Below are 17,494 nucleotides of genomic sequence, written 5' to 3'. Positions count from 1 at the left end.
TGTTCCTTCCATGTGCTCAGGGAGATCAGGGTCCGATGGTAAGGAAGTGGGGGAAGGGGCTGTAGTGGGAAGAAGTTGAGCTGCAGAGGGCAAAGGGGCTACCTAACCCCCAGATTTTTTTTCCCTTCTTTAGCAGAGAGACAGGGCCAAATTCAACACAAATGTCCAATAGTTTGATATAATTTTCTAGGTATGGAATCTAATTTAAAAATTAGATTCTATATATGGAAAACTTATAGGGAGTCCAAGTAAATATAGTATTTAAAATATGAAGCAGTCCAGTGCCTCTGAATCTGCCATTAAATCTCCCTTCAGCTTGCTGTTTCTTGAGGTAGTGCTAGCTACTAGAAACTTCAGTAAGAGGATCGCTGTTAAGCTTTGCCAAGCACATTATTTAAATTGCAAAAATAACTGAGATTTTAGTGATATTTTTATTGGACCAACTGTATAATTGGGAGACAGGTTAGGTAAATTTTTGGGTCTAGTGCCCTTCTTCAGGTTTGGTTTTCAAGCCCAAAAACTTGTCTAACATCTCTCCCAACTGTATGGTCTAATAAAAGTTATCACCAAAACAACTTAACTTCTCATATATGTCCTTGGCCATCATGGCTACAACAACACTTCAACCCTACTTAAATTGAAGAGTTAGTCACTTGAAAGAAGAAATGATAAATGCCTTGTGTGCCCTGACAAGGTAAGTTTCTTCTGGAAAAAATATATGATTATATAAAGGCCAACATATGCTCAAAAGGGGTCATATTAAGGTTGCATTAGCATGAACAGTAAAATGAATATTTCAACTTTCCAAATCATGCTGTGTTAAAGGAGTTGTGACTTGCTGGGTGTACTGAAAAAGAAAATACTAAAAATAAGACTGAACATTTATAGTAATCATCTCTTCCTCACAAATTACCAAGGTTTGAACCCTCAACCTTCAGCCCCTGTAGTTTGAGTTACAGGACTGACAAAGACAAGGGTACTTTAGGAAAATGAAGTGCTGCATCCAGAGAAATGTTTTAGGGAGAACTAGGCCCCTGTCTGTGGGAGGGGTCATGGAAGTAAGGAGGGACAGAGGGATGACTTCTGGCCACTAACCAGTAGCAGCTCCTCCTCCAGACCCTCCAGTGGCCAGCCACTGCTTCATTTTGATGGTTAATTTACAGCTCCCTCCAATTAGTGGCTCTTTAAGCACATCTGCCATTCAGAATCTTCATATACCAGCAAAGTATATGTCTGGTGCCAATCTGTTTCCTTTCCACCTGGCTTTCTAGATACCGACTATTTCTAAGGTGGCGCTTTTATTCATAGATGCTAGGGTCCGAAGGGACCTCAATAGATCATCGAGTCCGACCCCCTGCATAGGCAGGAAAGAGTGCTGGGTCTAGATGACCCCAGCTAGATGCATATCCAACCTCCTCTTGAAGACCCCCAGGGTAGGGGAGAGCACCACCTCCCTTGGGAGCCTGTTCCAGACCTTGGCCACTCGAACTGTGAAGAAGTTCTTCCTTATGTCTAGTCTAAATCTGCTCTCTGCTAGCTTGTGGCCATTCAGTGAAAGGACTTGATCGAGTCTGCTCTCAGAGCTGCTCTAGTTAAAGTGTCACCCCTGCCACCCACAGACCAGGTGTAAAAGTGCCTTAATGTGCCACCCTGCCCTGTCTTCTGCTTGACTTCAGACTAATGTGGCTAACTACCCCTCTACTTATTTATTAATTAATTGAAAAATTGCTGTGCTGGCTCTGAGGAGAAACATATCAGTCACAAACTTCACCAAGAAACTCAGAAAGCTAAATCTTAACAGTTCTTTTTCTTTTTTTAAAAAGACAGGTGAGGTTATTTACATATGTGGTCCGTAATGGAGGGCATTATGGAAAAAGTGACTTTTGGAGGGGGGATTTCAAAGTTCCAGCAAACCTGTCATTTGCTAGTTGTGACAGTAAGAGGGAAAGACATAACGTGACATCAAATGGAATTGAAGAAGAGCCGAAGCATGTCTGAGTAAGAGAAGCAACCTTTCAATCATATACCAGTATGATACAATTTGGGTATTTTGTTGAAATATTACAACAAAAACTGGCGCATTTAAATAACATTTTCTACAATCCTGCTCCATTTAATCATTCCCAGCAAATTTTATTTCTGAAAGCTGCATTATATCTTCTTAACCTAAGGGTATGTCTACACTGCTCAATGTTGTCTTCAACTATGCTAATGCCATGCTCTGTACCCTGGATTTCCCACACACCATATGGAAAACCTTTGCCATGTGACTTATTAACATTCACCAGCAGTTAAGGAATATTGCACACATTAGGCAGCAGACAACCCTGCATAGCATTATGTAGAACATTGCCTTTAGTCCCTTAAGGGGTTAATTCTTCTCCCCAGCCTTAATGACATAGAAGTAAGAAGTCTGCCCCATTCACAAACCCCACCATTACCAGTGTTTCCTTAGGTCAAGTTTCTCTAGGAGAGTACCTGTGCTTTTTTTTTTTTTTTTTTTTACCCAATTTGATGGGACCACCAGACATACTCCGAACTCTACATGGAAGAGCAGTTTTGGGGAGGGAAGGACATCTGTAGCTGGTTCTTTATTTCCCTAAGGCTTCATTATTCTCAACTGCAATCATCCAAGCATTATGGCTTTGAAGATATGCTCCTAATTTTTTTGGCAGAAAGAAGAAATACCACAAGTGCTATACAGAAAATGCTTGTCAAATCAGGTTCACAAAAGACTGCACCAATAAAGCAGAACTTACTGAATTAAACAGGCTGAATTGTAGAACAGAATAAGAGAACCAGTCACCATTACAAAGGCTAAAGCCACATACTAACACTTCCATTGCAAGTACAGGATAGTATATTGGCACCATGACAGACACTATAGGGCATTTATAGACATTACATTTTTCTAGGTTTAATTCAGGCTACAACTGTCACTATATACACATGGACACCTGTATTCTGAATTAAAATTGGCTCCAGTCTGAACTAAATATCCTTACTGAATGAGAATTAAAGTAATGAAGATTAGGGCAGTCCAAATTAGGCAAGTTAAATTGTATTAAACATGTATATATGATGTTGCTTTTAGAAAAAAACAGTCCTTAGGAACTCAGATAAGCAGATAGGTATTTCAAATATCAATCCACTCAAGAGAAACTCAGTTGGGTTTCTGCAACACAACAGAGCCTATCAGACACAAATTAACACCTTTTATAAAGTCATATGTACCAACAACATCTCACAGGTTGCGTCCAGACACTCGTGTAGAATGTGGCACAGCAGAAACATCTGCGGCACTACGTACTGCACATTCAGCTGTTCTCCGAGGTGCAAGGGAGCAGCATGGGGGGTGGGGGAGGGTTTAACCCCTGGATATCCAGGGGTCAAAAAAACCTGTGCGCAAATACAAAAAAGCAGAGCAGCATGTGCGAGAGCAACACATGCCACTCAGAACTGGAGCCTGGCCAGCCAGAGCCACGCTACAGCTGCCAGGCAGGCTCTGAGTGGCAGGATCGCCACTGCTGCAGTCTCAGGAGGACCCCAGAACCCCAGGTAAGGCTGCTGGGGCCAGCCCAGTGCAGGCCCCAGGCTCTCTTACCCTACCCGGAGTAACCTGGTGCATGGCACAGGTGTTCCCTGGGGACAACTAGCAGCGGCACAAGGTGTCCCACTGCTTGCTGTCCCCAGGGGAAACAAACGTGCCCACTTGTATGAATGGGCCACAGTGACTAAGTATCAGGTCAGTTGCATGGCATTTTAGACAACTGCAACAATGTAGCAATGGTTACACAGGCTTATTATTGCCTCCTAATTACTTCCCACAGCATAAACTCACACACCTAGGCCAAGAGTTGAGTCTGTTAAGGGGCTGTCAATGATCATCTGTTAAACCTTAATTTGAGCTGAAGTTTGACTTGAGCTGTGTGATGTGAATCTGTTAACATGGCTTAGAAAACGCTGAACATGTCTACAAGCAGCCTATATTCTTTGAACTTCAGTCTGCAATGCATTCTTTGACCTAATATTATTAGTACGACCTGTATTAACATTATTCCAGTTACAAACAGTGCATTCCAAATCATTAAACAGGGAGTGTTAATGGAAATACTCCATTTATTGTGGATGCAGCTTTAGAATACAATGGTTGAACAAATCTTTTTATTGCAGCTATCAAATGTATTTGAAAGATTCAGAGAGTGTGTACAATAACCCCAAACAAAAAGACAATCATAGACAAAGCCAGGCACTCTTTGCACAGTTTCACTCCCTACAGGTAGCTAAATACATCTCTATATGTAAACAAGATGTTTCAGCTAAGCAGAGAAGCTCATCTTTGGACTGAAATACATTTTCCCCTCCTTTAAAAAAAAAAAAAATCAGATGCTACAAAGATGACATGGTGAAAATGCACAAGAAAGCTCTTATGAATGCGTTTATAGCTACTCTAATTGCCTTGTTTGCTCCACTCATACACTGTCAGATGTAAATGATAAACCTTATGTCACGTAAATTCAAACCAAGCTGACTTCTTATAGCCTTGTGTTTACTATATACAAATAAAGTATTTGGGAAAGAGTTTAAAAAATAAGAACACTGTAAGACAGAAGTGTGTTCAGTTTGAGTACTTAAGTGTATCTAGTATACGGCACTGATGAATGGCAAGATTTAGTGTACAGTATTTTGAATCAAGCCCCAACTGTGTTTAGTTTTTTTTATGGTATTTTTATATAAATTAAACTACAGTGTTTTATACAAGTGACTTATTTTTGACCCTCTATATCCTTATTTTTTTTGCTCTTAAAACTATAACTTTCTTTTTTAATTACCCATTATTGGGCTTCTGACATTTTTAAAAAATTAATACTTATCTCACCATTCCACTAATGGCATTTATGAAATCTTACTATAGAAAAGTGTGTGGTTTCATTTTTATTTTTTAAAACAAGCTGTGATATTGGCTAATTATGTATGTTTATTACTAAATATAATACTCTACATGTATTAAAGCATTCTACCATTAGTAGTGCCTTAAAGCTAAACTTTGTAAAGCTATGTGTGTATATGTTCTAAATTGCAGTCAATTACTAGTCACTAACAAAAAAAATAAAGTATCAGTACCGCTGTCAGCTAACATAATCATCCAAATTTAGGTATTAACTTAAACTAAAATGGAAAAATTGATACTTTAAAAAAGTATAAAACAAAATTTAAACAAGTTATTGATGCAGTATTTTTCATGACATGGGCAACTTACAGAAAATATTACATTGTCAACTAAAGATACTTCTTCCATGCCTTAAAGTGCAGAAAGAAAGACTTCTGTATTCCAAAAGTAACCACTGTTTTTATAGGTTCACTGCACAACTTTTTCATGCAACTCAATTTGTACATGCGGTTTTGAGTTGATCTCTCATGTCAGTTGGAATTGCTGTTCAGATACATAATTAGTTCTATCAGTAGAAAGGTCGATATATTTCACAGCATGGGTTTCTTTAGGAATAAAGGCTCTTGTGCAAAGGCAGTACTATTATGATGAATGTCTAGACTGATTATTAAATACAGTGCTAATATACATGGTTTTAACTGGGATAATGCAAAAAAAAAAAAACATTTGGTAAATAAACATAAATATAAAAAGCACAATTTAGCACTTTTTTTTTTCAACTGAGTTGGTCCAGCATCTTTAGTAGCCTCTTACGGTTCTTTCTCAAATTGTCTCAAACCTGCTGAGAAAAAGAAACATCAGAAATTGCTTGAAGTTAAAGAAGTGTTTTTAAATTGTTGTAAAGCAGACCTGGATTAAATCTCAAGAAATCTTCTTAACTTGTAAGAATAATAGGGCAATGGAACAAGTTGCCCAGGGAAGTTGCTGATTTTTCCTTTGTATAAAAGCTTCCAAGAGAAGCCCTATATTCTCTCTGTCTAGAACGGCTTAGTAACAGCTAGTCCTGCATCTGTTTAGGGGCTTTAGACTAAATGACCCTTAATGTCCTTTTCAACCATATGAATGTGCCAATGCTATACAGAAGGCACAGTTCCCAAGTAACTCAAATATCTCCTCAGAGCACTTGTAAGAAGCAAGGCATAGTACAGACCTAACACCGAGCTTCTTGGCCAGTACACTCAGAAGTGCTCCAAAGCTCCACCGGAGGATCAAGATTTCAAATGATGAAAAACCTTTGGAGCAGATAGTAGGAGCACAATGGCCCTTCTATAAAGAAACTTCAAGTAGTACTACAAAGCATGTTCCCTACCCAGCATTTCCCAATGGTTGACAGCCACTGATATGCTAAGTTAGACTCCATTCTGGTCATCTCTTGAACATATTTTTTAAAACTACTTGCTGTGCTTGCAGTGGCAGGACACTGACAGTGACCTCATCCTCCTGCTTTACCTGTGGTAGTTAAAGAGTATTATTAATGTATTTTGACTGCTAGTTGTGTATGAGGTTTGTTCCCAGAGTTTTAAGAACAAGTTAGACAAACATCTGTCTAGCGTGGTTTAGATAGGGATGACCCTGCCTTGAGCAAAGTTTGGATTAGATGATCCCCTGAGGTCACTTCCAGTCCTACTTTTCTGTGATTCTAAAACTCTACAATTCCCAGAATAAAGGACAGCTAACCAAAGCCTGGCACTTGGAAGTTTTAATCTCAGTTCTTCTACTGACACCATCTCCACACATGGTTTGGGGCAAATTACTCGGTAGTGTCATAATAGTTTAGATCTGGCCTGCTCCCATAGAAATCAATGACAGAACAGAGTGCATCTAGCGCTGTGTCATTCTAGATATATTCCTTATTTTCCTTGTAAAATAAGAACAAAGCTCGCCTGATAGGACAGGTAGTTTTTATACAATGCATTTAGTTTTCACAGCGCCTACAAACATGGTAGCTATTGTTACAAGATCAATTTCTAAATGCCAGAGTGATAAAGTCCACTACGCACACATTCATCTTTGGATTGAATTTTGTATCTTTCAGTCTGCTGTGTAGATTGCCATTGTTTTATTTGCAAGGCTAAATTGAAAGGATCCTGTTGGATAGGCTTCTTAATTTTATTAAACAGTTAAAACTGATCAGAGAACTCTGTGTTCCCCACCCTTGTATTCCTCAGAGGCTTGTTGCCTCTGGTTGGCGTTCTTTGCTTTTTCTTTTCCAAACAGCCACGTCACAATTCTCACATTATTCAATCCTAACATGGCCAAAATGGAAATGCTAAGCACAGCTTGCAGTGTGAGAAAGTACCAGTATGCTGCAGCAGCCAATGCAGGCCTGAGGCCAAGAGCATTTGAAGTCTGCTCAGATGAATTCACAAAGGTTGAGGGCACTCACTGATTTCCAAGATTAAAATTTTTTAAAAAGCAGCAAGTGGCTGTTCATTTTTCTTGAGACTTTACTCTTAGCTGTTGGTATTGTTTAGCATTATTTTATGGGTTTGTTTTAAGATGTTTTGAAGGTTTCTATTTCAATGGAACCATTTGGATAAACAATGCTGTGACATTAACTTCAATCAGCTAGTCGCTTTTTTCTTATTATAAATAAAAAAATCAGATCCACTCCCAATACAGACTTTAAAAGGACTATTCCCAGATGCCTGACAACTTCTGTTAGTAAAATGACTGTCCTGTTCTTTGGACCTCACACAGTTTACTGGAAGGCTGCAGCTACATCAAACGTATTACATATGTTGTTCACACCAGGCTTCGAAAACAGCTAGAGAACTGTAAAGTATTGATTTAGTCAATACCATAGAAGGCAGATTTGGGCTTCTAACTCCAAAATATTTTTCATGTTAGTTATGGATGCAATAATTGCAACTAATTTGTTTGAAAGGCAAAGGAAAAAATTTCTTTTTATTACCATTAATGGTATTATCATTTTAAAAGCTGTATGCATCTGTATGAAAATGTGGAGAGGCTTCCATTTAATGTTCAGGAGAATAATTAACCTCACTTACCATTAGTCTCTGACTTTTTCCCCATAGTCGTTACCTGCATTGAAAAAAAATCCATTTTTAAATAAGGTTTTATATATATAAAATACATATTATTTCTTATTATTTATATATATATATATATATATATATATATATATATATATATATATATATACATACACACACACACACACACACACACACATATATAAGAAGAAGAAGAATTATAATTATTCATAATGGAAATATTCATTCCTAGCAAAGGACTAACACTTAATTCTTCATAAAAGGGACTTAAAAATAAAATGCTGCATAGACCTTTTGCTGGCCTATGGTGATGTTACCTTAGTAGTAGAGGTTGTCTTTTCAACTGACTGCTTCTCCCAGAGATTACGTTTGCCAGATACATCTCCTGGTCTTAAATCCTGTTTTATTTTTGGAAGAGAAGCAAGAGAATAGAAACCAAGATTAGTTCAAATTTGTGTTATTAAGGTAAATTAAGGGCTGTGTTGCCCAGCAGGAACTTCCCACAGGAACACCCACACAAGAACTGTGCAAATTCTACTCATGATAGTTTTTCACATATGAACAAGGACTGATGGCAAAATTTGGCCTGAAGAACCTTTATTTACACATTATGTATGTTCTTTTATTTGCTTCTGTGATATGTCATGCAAGAAGGTATGAGTAAAGAAGGAAAAATAAGGCTTTTTTTTCATTTTTAAGACAGAGAATGGGTTCAACAGCCATTGCATAAGTAGCAGAGACAGCAGCTGGTATTTTATTTCCTTGGCGCCTCTTAAGTACCACTGGCACTCCCCAGTCAAAGATAATGTTTTTTGTTTGTTTTTTTCTCTTAAAGACAGTAAATGCAGAAGGAAACACTTTATGAACACCCAGAACAATGCACAACATTTTTTCTCATTGTATAGCAAGATTTACATAATGGCCATTCACATATTCACCCCGGATACATGTGTACTGCTCTGTAAAATTCTGCAGTCAGGTGAATTTACAGTTCTATAACAACAGAATTTATTGTATTATTGTAACCCATCCTCCACAAGGAGGCCTATCTATCCACATCTCCCAAAGTAGTAGACAAAGTCCAACTAGGGATCATAGATATCCTTCAGTAAGCTGTGACTCTCTAGAATGTGCCAAAAACAAAACTAGAGAAGTTACAACTGCTGCTGGGCAATTTTTGACCTCCAAAAAAAGATTATCCACCAATACTGACAGCACAAATCTCCAAAGGACTGGCCACATAACTCGCCTTCTCTCCAGTATAAAACTGGAAGAAATCTCATAGGTCAGAGTCCTATCCTCTGCTGTTGTAGACAAATCGTATCATATCTCCCAAACTGAAAAGGCTTCGTCTTCTAACTAGACAGCAATTTTACTCCCTGTCTCCATCCTCCCCATCACCTCCATGAGGAGGCTGTTCCTGAAATTCGTGTCTCTAACAGTTGGCAAAGAATATTGTTTTAGATTTTTGGAAAGGAAGAAGGAAGGACAGCTATGTCCTAGGGCTGGGGAGGAAGAAAAAAGAGGTGGCTTAGGAATGGAGACCATCTTGATTTATCAACAGCCTTAAAACCCTAGATTTACACCTGTACAATTGCTCAGAGTAAACTATAAACACATTTACCTGACCAGCTTAGCAAAGAGGCCCCCCCAATCCAAAAAAAAACAGAAGGCAAGCAGGCATCTAGAGGAGTCCACTCAAGGAGAGAGACTGAAAGGAAAGAGCAATCCGCTGAGAGAGAGAAAGAAAGAAAGAGAGAGAGAGAGATGGTTGAGGAAAGGAGAGGTTAGATCCAGGTTCTCACTGTCATTTAGAAAAAGGAACGAAAATTTAAAAAATATAAGAGTTTGCCTCTATGCTAATTTATTTTAACTGCTTTTAAGCACTTATCACAGTTTGTGGGGGAAGGGAGTTATTTATTCAGGCATTGTGGTTACACAGTGTTACACAGCTGTTGACAAATGCTGATTTACAAAGAACAGCTATTGCAAATTATAAGCAAACCTATTAAAAGATAACAGATATGTAAATCAAGAAAGCATATGCTACATTAGCAGGGAGGTACCTTATTTACTGTGTAGACAACACAATGGACATCAGGAGAAGTCTTCTTTCAATAAAACACCAAAATCATCATTACTTATGATGCAACTGAAGTTTACGCCCTGCTTTGTGTGTCATCATTTTCTTTGCCCAGCCCTTTTCCTCTGCTGTGTTCCCATTCCTGTTTTTTCCTCTGTGAGATGCTCTCAACCTATTTTTCCCTACTTGGCTGTGAGGAGGGGGCATTGGTTTGTTCCTCCATCCTTCATTTGTGGCTCTATCTGCCAGAAAGCCCCACACTCCATTAACGAAGGCAGCCACTGGTGGTCTGGACCAGGTACTCTTTGTAGCTGAGGTGAGCAATCCTATGGTAGCTGCTCCTGCGGTTACTGAAGCAGGGCTTACTATGGCAACAGGGATAAAATCTGGCAGCTTTCAAGGATACAGCTTGTAGCTGTGTTGGTCTAAAAAGCAGAGGCAGACACAACTCTCGGGCTTGAGGCGATATCTTTTATTAAATCAATTAAATAGTAGCACAAAAATTTCTTTGCAAGCTTTCGGTTTCAAACCCTTTGGATACAAGCTATATCCCTGAAAGATGGAAGGTACTGTAATTAGCCATTTAGAAATGTAAACTTCATTGCTAAACAGGAAATAAGAAAGTACATCTGTGGGGGGTCTGCAGGGGAGATCATGCTCAGGGGCAATCAGCATGGGTTCATCAAAGGCAGGTCCTGCCTGACCAACCTGATTGCCTTTTACGACCAAGTAACTAAATCCTTGGATGATGGTGTCACTGTAGACATAGTCTTTCTAGACTTTAAGAAGATCTTTGACACTCTCACCCTATCCCCATCAATAAATTAAGCGATTGTGGCATTGATGCCTGCACAGTTGGATGGGTAAAAAATTGGCTGATGGGGCGCACCCAGAGAGTAGTGATGGACAGGCTGTACTCGACCTGGCGAGATGTGAGCAGTGGGGTACCCCAGGGCTCGGTCCTCGGGCCCGCACTGTTTAACATCTTCATCAGCGACTTGGATCAGGGGGCGGAAAGCACGCTGTCCAAGTTTGCTGTTGACACTAAGATGTGGAGTGAGGTGGACACACTTGAAGGGAGAGAGAGGCTGCAACTAGATTTAGACAGCCTACAAAAGTGGGCAGACGAGAATAGGATGGGGTTCAACGTAGACGAATGCAGGGTGCTGCACCTTGGGAGAAGGAGTCCACAGCATACATACAGGCTGGGGAGTTCCCTTCTTGAAAGCACAGAGGCAGAAAGGGATCTTGGAGTCATTACTGACTCCAAGATGACCATGAGCCGCCAATGCCAGACCGCAGCCAGCAAGGCCAGCCATACCTTGTCATGCATCCAAAGGTGCATCTCAAGCCAGTCCAGAGAAGTGATACTCCCCCTCTATGCAACTTTGGTCAGGCTGCAGTTGGAGTACTGCGCCCAGTTCTGGGTGCCGCACTTCAAAAGGGATGTGGCCAGCCTGGAGAGGGTTCAGAGGAGGGCCACCCACTTGGTGAGAGGGCAGCAGGACAGGCCCTACGAGGAGAGACTGAAGGACCTGAACCTGTTCAGCCTCAGCAAGAGGAGGCTGAGGGGGGACCTGGTGGCTGTCTACAAGCTCCTCAGGGGGGGATCAACAGCAAATAGGCAGAGCCCTTTTCTCCCCAGCACCACCTGGGGTGACAAGGAGCAATGGTAATACACTAATGGAGAATAGGTTTACGTTAGAGATCAGAAGGCAATATTTTACAGTGAGGGTGGCCAAAATCTGGAACCAACTTCCCAGAAAGTGGTCCTCACCCCTACCTTGGGCAAATTCAAGAGGAGGTTGGATGATCACCTGTCTGGGGTCTTGTGAACCCAGCATTCATTCCTGTCTGTGGCAGGATGTCAGGCTAGATGATCTGTTCAGGTCCCTCCTGACCCTAGCTACTATGAAACTATGAAACTATGAAAAATTCAACTCCCTGCCTGACATCTGACACCTCCAGGAAAGAAACCTGCTGGAGCCGTGTCTCAGCCTAATCCGCATATTCACAGAGAAACTTTTCCACAAATGGACTTTGAAAACCAGGGGAACCTCACCATCCTTAAGGAGATCCTGGTGTCAAAAAAAAACTGTGATAAAAAAGGTGGAATAGTGTATGCAGCATGTGTCACCCAAAACTGGAGCCTGGCCAGGTGGAGCTATGCTTCAGCTGCCAGCCAGGCTCCCTGCTGCGGGATCGCCACAAGCACAGCCCCCAGAGGCCCTCAGGACCCCAGGTGAGGCTGCTGGAGCCAGTTCAGGTGCTGGCTCCAGCCTCCCCTACCCCACCTGGGGCAACATGATGCGTGCCAGAGTGCACATGCACGGGCATTCCCTGAAGACAAGTATCAGCGGCACATATTGTGCCACTGCTCTTGTCCCTGGGGAAACACACATTCCCACTCATGGGGACGCTCCCCAGGTGTCCTGGATCCTAGCAATGACATTCCTCACCAGCCCTCTAGTGACAAGTCAAAGCTTTGGAGGCAAGAAACCCTATTAACCTTTAACATGCAACTGCCCACAGCACGTTCTAACTTTAACACCACTTAACATCACTTCCAGAGATTTAGTGCAATGTGTAATTTCATCCTTATTTACCAGCATTAGTGTTTCTGTAAACTTGAGCATCTTGGTAGGGAAACGTCCTACCATCCCTTCCATAGAACTATCTACTTTGTTGACCTAGCAGATTTACCTTATTGCTTTCTCCCATTGGCACAAATGAGAACCCGTACTCCAAAAGCCAGGTGTTGTAGATCTACTTACCGAAGGTTTTGGAGCAGGCGATTTGTTGCTCTCTGGGGTCTTGGTTAGCCATTCATTGATACGACTGGAAACACCAACCTTCAGTCCAGCTGTTTCCTGCAAAATAACCATTTACCAATTTAACTGGATATTTTTTAAAATGTAATCCTGCCTAACAGATCCATAGTTTGGGGTTAAAGAAAAATCAAATCCCCAAATTGAAGAAAAATTTCTCCCCAAAAGTCTGTGGCTGTTTGGAATTCATCCTGTATAGTTTGAAGATATTACATGTCCAAAGTGAAAAGATCTTTATCCTAAATTCCAGTATACCAGAGACCTAAACATCAAAACAAGTTGTTAATATAGTTTCTTAAGATACACAGCAAAAATGGTCACCACTGGCTCTGAACTTAACCGACACCTCAGCACTTAAATCAATGCTTGCTGGTTCTTGTGACACTTGCTGAGCATCTTTCAGCTCACATTGACCTGTGGTTTATGAATTTAGAGAGAGAAGATACAATATACCTTTATAGATACCTCAATGAAGAACAAGCTGGTAGCAATCAGACCAGCATCTAAGCCACTTAAGACACTACTGTGTAAACTGGCAACCATTTAAGTTGTGCATATAGCACAAGCCATTTCCAAATCCCATTGATCTCAATATTAAAGAAGCTGCTTAAGCCAATAAAAATTAAACAGCTAGTTCAAGCAGGCACAGTCTACTCTCGGGCTTTCCCACCTCATTAATGCTGGTTCCACTGTTACTCAGAACCTGTCCTCAGTATCTAACGTCTCGACACTTTATGAAGGCTTGTCACACTGATACTCAGAGAGCCTTCCCTCTAACAGGAGCCTTGAAAATGACATTTTCAGGGTTGTTATTAACACAGTACTGACAGCAGGTGAGCTAAGCTAGGATTACCCACCAATCCCACATTTCAGGCAAGTTTTAGATTGTCAAACTAACCCATTACATAAAGCTTAGACTATGTAAGAATTTGCATCACAAAACAGCCATCACAACTCAGCGAGCCTCTTTACACTGTTTGAGCTGCTCAGTTGTAGCTGTCAGATATAACATGTGGTGTCTCAGCGGGAACTTTATAACTAAGCCCACTATGGCACTAAATTCCCCACATTGCCTAATGTTATAGCAATCTCAAACTGGTAGCTGGGTGTTTGTGGACCCAATCCTTCAAGATGCTGAACCTCTTTCTCTTCCAATGACCTTGACAGGACTGCTCACAGGAGTGTATACTCACAGAAGTAAGGAGTGCAGAATCGGGTCCTATATAAACAATAGACAAAACAGAAATATATACCTTATTGGGTGTCCCTGTCCCAGAAGGTGATGAGAAAACATTCCCTTTCTCCCACATGCTCTTAATGTTACGAACACCCTCAGCTGGGACTGGAAGATCAGAGGCCGCTGGCTTGGTAGGTTTTGAAGCCTTGGTGCCCTGCAAGAGAGAGACTACTTTGTGCTTAAAATTAAAACTGGTGTCAGGAGTGATCTAGAGCGCTGGAGCTTTACTGAGCAATATATTGCATGTTAACTAGCAGTATGTTCTACTGATGACAATACGAAATGATGAAGAGAAAGATTTCTTAGAAAGAATATGGTTGAGATCCTCACCCATTTTTAAATACAGTTGTGTCCAATGCCACAACAAGCTAATTTATGGGAACCACATTCCTGCAGATTTTGTGCACATGCATTTTTACAAGGTTTGTGGTAAACTGTAAGAGAACAAACACATGGTCACAAAACTGTGCTGACCCCTGGATTTGCCCTGCACCCTTTCAAGCATATCCATCTTCCTCAAAAAAAATTGCCTCTGGCTGCTACATAAGTAAAAAGGAAAGGATACTCTGAGAGGAAGGCCTTAACAAAAATTGATAAATACAGTGTATTCCACTTTCTCCCACTGATGCTGACATGTTAATATTACTTTCTTGAACCTTTGGGACAGACTTCAGCAGCTGAAAGTATCCGTAAGATGAAGCACTTTTACAGGGTTACCAAATATTAGTGCCAACCTCTCTATAGCCACAGTCTGTGACAGTCACAAGTATTGTAAAGTATATGCTTAATTGCAAATCAACTTAAGACTGCATATCCCTGTTGAAAAAAATCAGCAATTCTGCATCAGCACATCGGGTGTTTTTACACGTGCCTCATGCTCTGGGCATGGGAAGGGAGCAGAGGGAAGGGTGCTTTAATAAGAGCAGCTGCAAGAGCCACTTTAGTTAAAGCACCCACACCATCTCATGAATCAGTATCTCTGGGCCCCACCACCATTTTGAAATGTGGGCCACTGATACATGAGACGTGGAAGCTGGCTGTAGCATGCTCCAGCAGACTCAATTAATCACAGAACTTCAGAGCAGTAATTACAGCATGTTAGAGCAGCCTCTGGGCATGTCTATAGGTACCCATTAAGACTAGATGGTGGCTGTAAAGTGACCAGTCACATTGTTTCAAAACTCTGCCCTACTTCTCCAGCATGAAAAGCCAGCTCACGTCACAAAGAGCCAATTCACACATGTACTCAATGCACACATCAGTCCAGATTTACTGAAATCAACAGAGCACCAATCATTGATACACGCTGTTCCAATGTTTCTGGCATGGCAACACCAGAGCTCCCTGTTGCATGATTCCCACCTTGTGGATGGATGGGGCTATTGTTACATCCTCACCCATTCATTTGTTGGTGTCTAATACAATATCAGGGCACGTGGTTAAAGTTTTAGGCCCTTTGAGCTTGTTACACTTATGACTCACTCAGATTCCAAAGGGAAAGAGGACAGCTGTAAGACACCCATTTTGTACCACTTCTTTAGATTTAACAGTATCCAGGTGAACAAGGACAATGATAAGGACTGGATATTTTTTTCAGAGCTTCAGCCTGAATAGGGTATAGCGTCTACACCATGTGCTCTTTTCCTTATCTAAGTTACAATGGTACTAAAAACAAGACTGATTCTTTAACACAGTCACATAACAAAGTTTATTGCGCTCTCTTCCTCTCCTTCCTCATTTGGCATCTGCAGCAAGGTTTGTACCCTAGGCAAAACCCTACCAGTGCTTGTGGAGGGAGCAGGGAAAATGGGGGTGTGCTGCTGAGTGCCAGAGGAAAAAGTGAGCCGAGTGCAGGAGTCTTACCATCCCCAGGGATTCAAAATCCCTGGGCTGCTGCCTGCTGTTACCATGGCATGGGATGCCCACAGAGCTGCCACCCTGGTGCCCCCTCTAAGTTGGCATCTAGGGTGGTACCCCACTTGCCCCCATCCCTTGTGTTACTTTTACTACCTGTGCAGGGTGGTAAAACTGTCTCAACAGAGACTATACTACAAAGAATTCATAGAGGCCTGTTCTTATGGTCAGACTATGGAACTAGGAGCTGAAGATGTGGACTCTGTTCCTGGCTCTGGTAAGGAGTCACTGTCTGACCCTATCATGAGTCACATGTCTTTGGTTAAGCCCTCCTGTCTTTTAGGAAGGCAGGGACAGGAAGGTACCTAATATATGAGGATGCTGGACTGAGTACTTTACTGGTTTTTAGAGGCCTTCAAACCCCCATCTAGAACAGCAGACGCAACTAAGGCTTTAGACAGAAGCAGGAAAATTTAGTGATAAAAGGGCTGCAGAATTGTGAAGGCTGCTTCAGGTAAGTGTGGAGGTTTGTTCCAAGCCTGCCTAAGCCACTTTATAGTGAAAGGCTCATCAGAAACGCCTTTGTGATGAAATTCTCTGAACACCTAGATGCTAAAAGGTGATCTGATTAGAATAGCCACAACAGCAATCACCTGCTTCAGTTAATACAATTCCACATACCTCAATTGCACTTGTGTATTGCTCAAGTCGGCTGTCAATCTTGGAGACAACTGTTGCAGAGTGAGTGGGCTTTGCACCACTGTTTGGAGTCGGGATTAAAAAGAAAGATATGATTACTCTGATCAAGCACTTTCCAGCTTTGTTTTAATCTATTTATTTTATTGTAACTAGTAGTTTATTACTTTACCTCTTCTGAGCGGATTTGTTCAAAAACTCTGCTCGTTCTTCAATCTACAAATAGAAAAAAAGTGCTATATATGTTCATCAACAACGTGAGCAGCCTGATACAATATAAGCTGAAGGGTGATACACAACTTTAAAGAGCAAAAGAAGAGAACCAGAAAAGGAGAATCAGCTTCAGATTCAAACCACTGCAGTCACGTAAACACAGGTTTAGAGATAGACTTATACTAGGATTCTGTTCTGCAAGAAACATGCAAAGTTTAAGGAACTATGCATATTCCTTCATTTACATCTCACATAGTCTTCAACACTACCCAAGCACATAGTTTTTTCAAGAATAAGTCCCAAGTACAGCAGAGCTGGAAGTAAACGGAGAATAGGTTACGTCACTAAAAGGAACTTACATTATATCCCAAATTCACTCATCCTTCAAAAGCAGCATGAAAATATAATTGCTCCTTTTGAAAGAGAGGCAAATGCAGTACATTTGCCAAAATAGAGATACTAAAAAGCCGTATCTGGAGCTGGGTCACATGTCCCATGCTATGCAGTTTTAATGACAGCCAAGTTAATTTTGAATTCATAGTGTATTTTGTTCATGTACAATTTGCTCACTTTTGACTCAATATTTGACAGCTGTTATCACACAGCAGCATCTTG

General features: G+C 41.0%; 1 protein-coding gene across 8 annotated transcripts in view; it reads right to left on the bottom strand.

Moving 5' to 3' along the window:
- Positions 1–4,101: 4,101 nt before the first annotated feature.
- CALD1 (caldesmon 1) overlaps positions 4,102–17,494 on the bottom strand; it is a 367,827-nt gene continuing 354,434 nt past the window's right edge. For 6 of the 8 annotated variants that reach the window (XM_059726536.1, XM_019489435.2, XM_014609318.3 and 3 more), the window contains 7 exons: positions 16,839–16,882; positions 16,652–16,730; positions 14,133–14,270; positions 12,826–12,921; positions 8,286–8,366; positions 7,963–7,996; positions 4,102–5,732 (listed from right to left, as the gene is read on the bottom strand). In XM_059726536.1, coding sequence (XP_059582519.1) covers positions 5,701–5,732; positions 7,963–7,996; positions 8,286–8,366; positions 12,826–12,921; positions 14,133–14,270; positions 16,652–16,730; positions 16,839–16,882 — 504 coding nt within the window. In that variant the 3' untranslated portion in view covers positions 4,102–5,700. The remainder of the gene's footprint in view (positions 5,733–7,962; positions 7,997–8,285; positions 8,367–12,825; positions 12,922–14,132; positions 14,271–16,651; positions 16,731–16,838; positions 16,883–17,494) is intronic. The other 2 variants (XM_014609331.3, XM_019489436.2) reach the window with 1 other exon arrangement.

Source organism: Alligator mississippiensis, chromosome 4, assembly GCF_030867095.1.
Source record: "Alligator mississippiensis isolate rAllMis1 chromosome 4, rAllMis1, whole genome shotgun sequence".
Classification (NCBI taxonomy): domain Eukaryota; kingdom Metazoa; phylum Chordata; order Crocodylia; family Alligatoridae; genus Alligator; species Alligator mississippiensis.
This window is presented reverse-complemented; position numbering and strand designations above follow the sequence as displayed.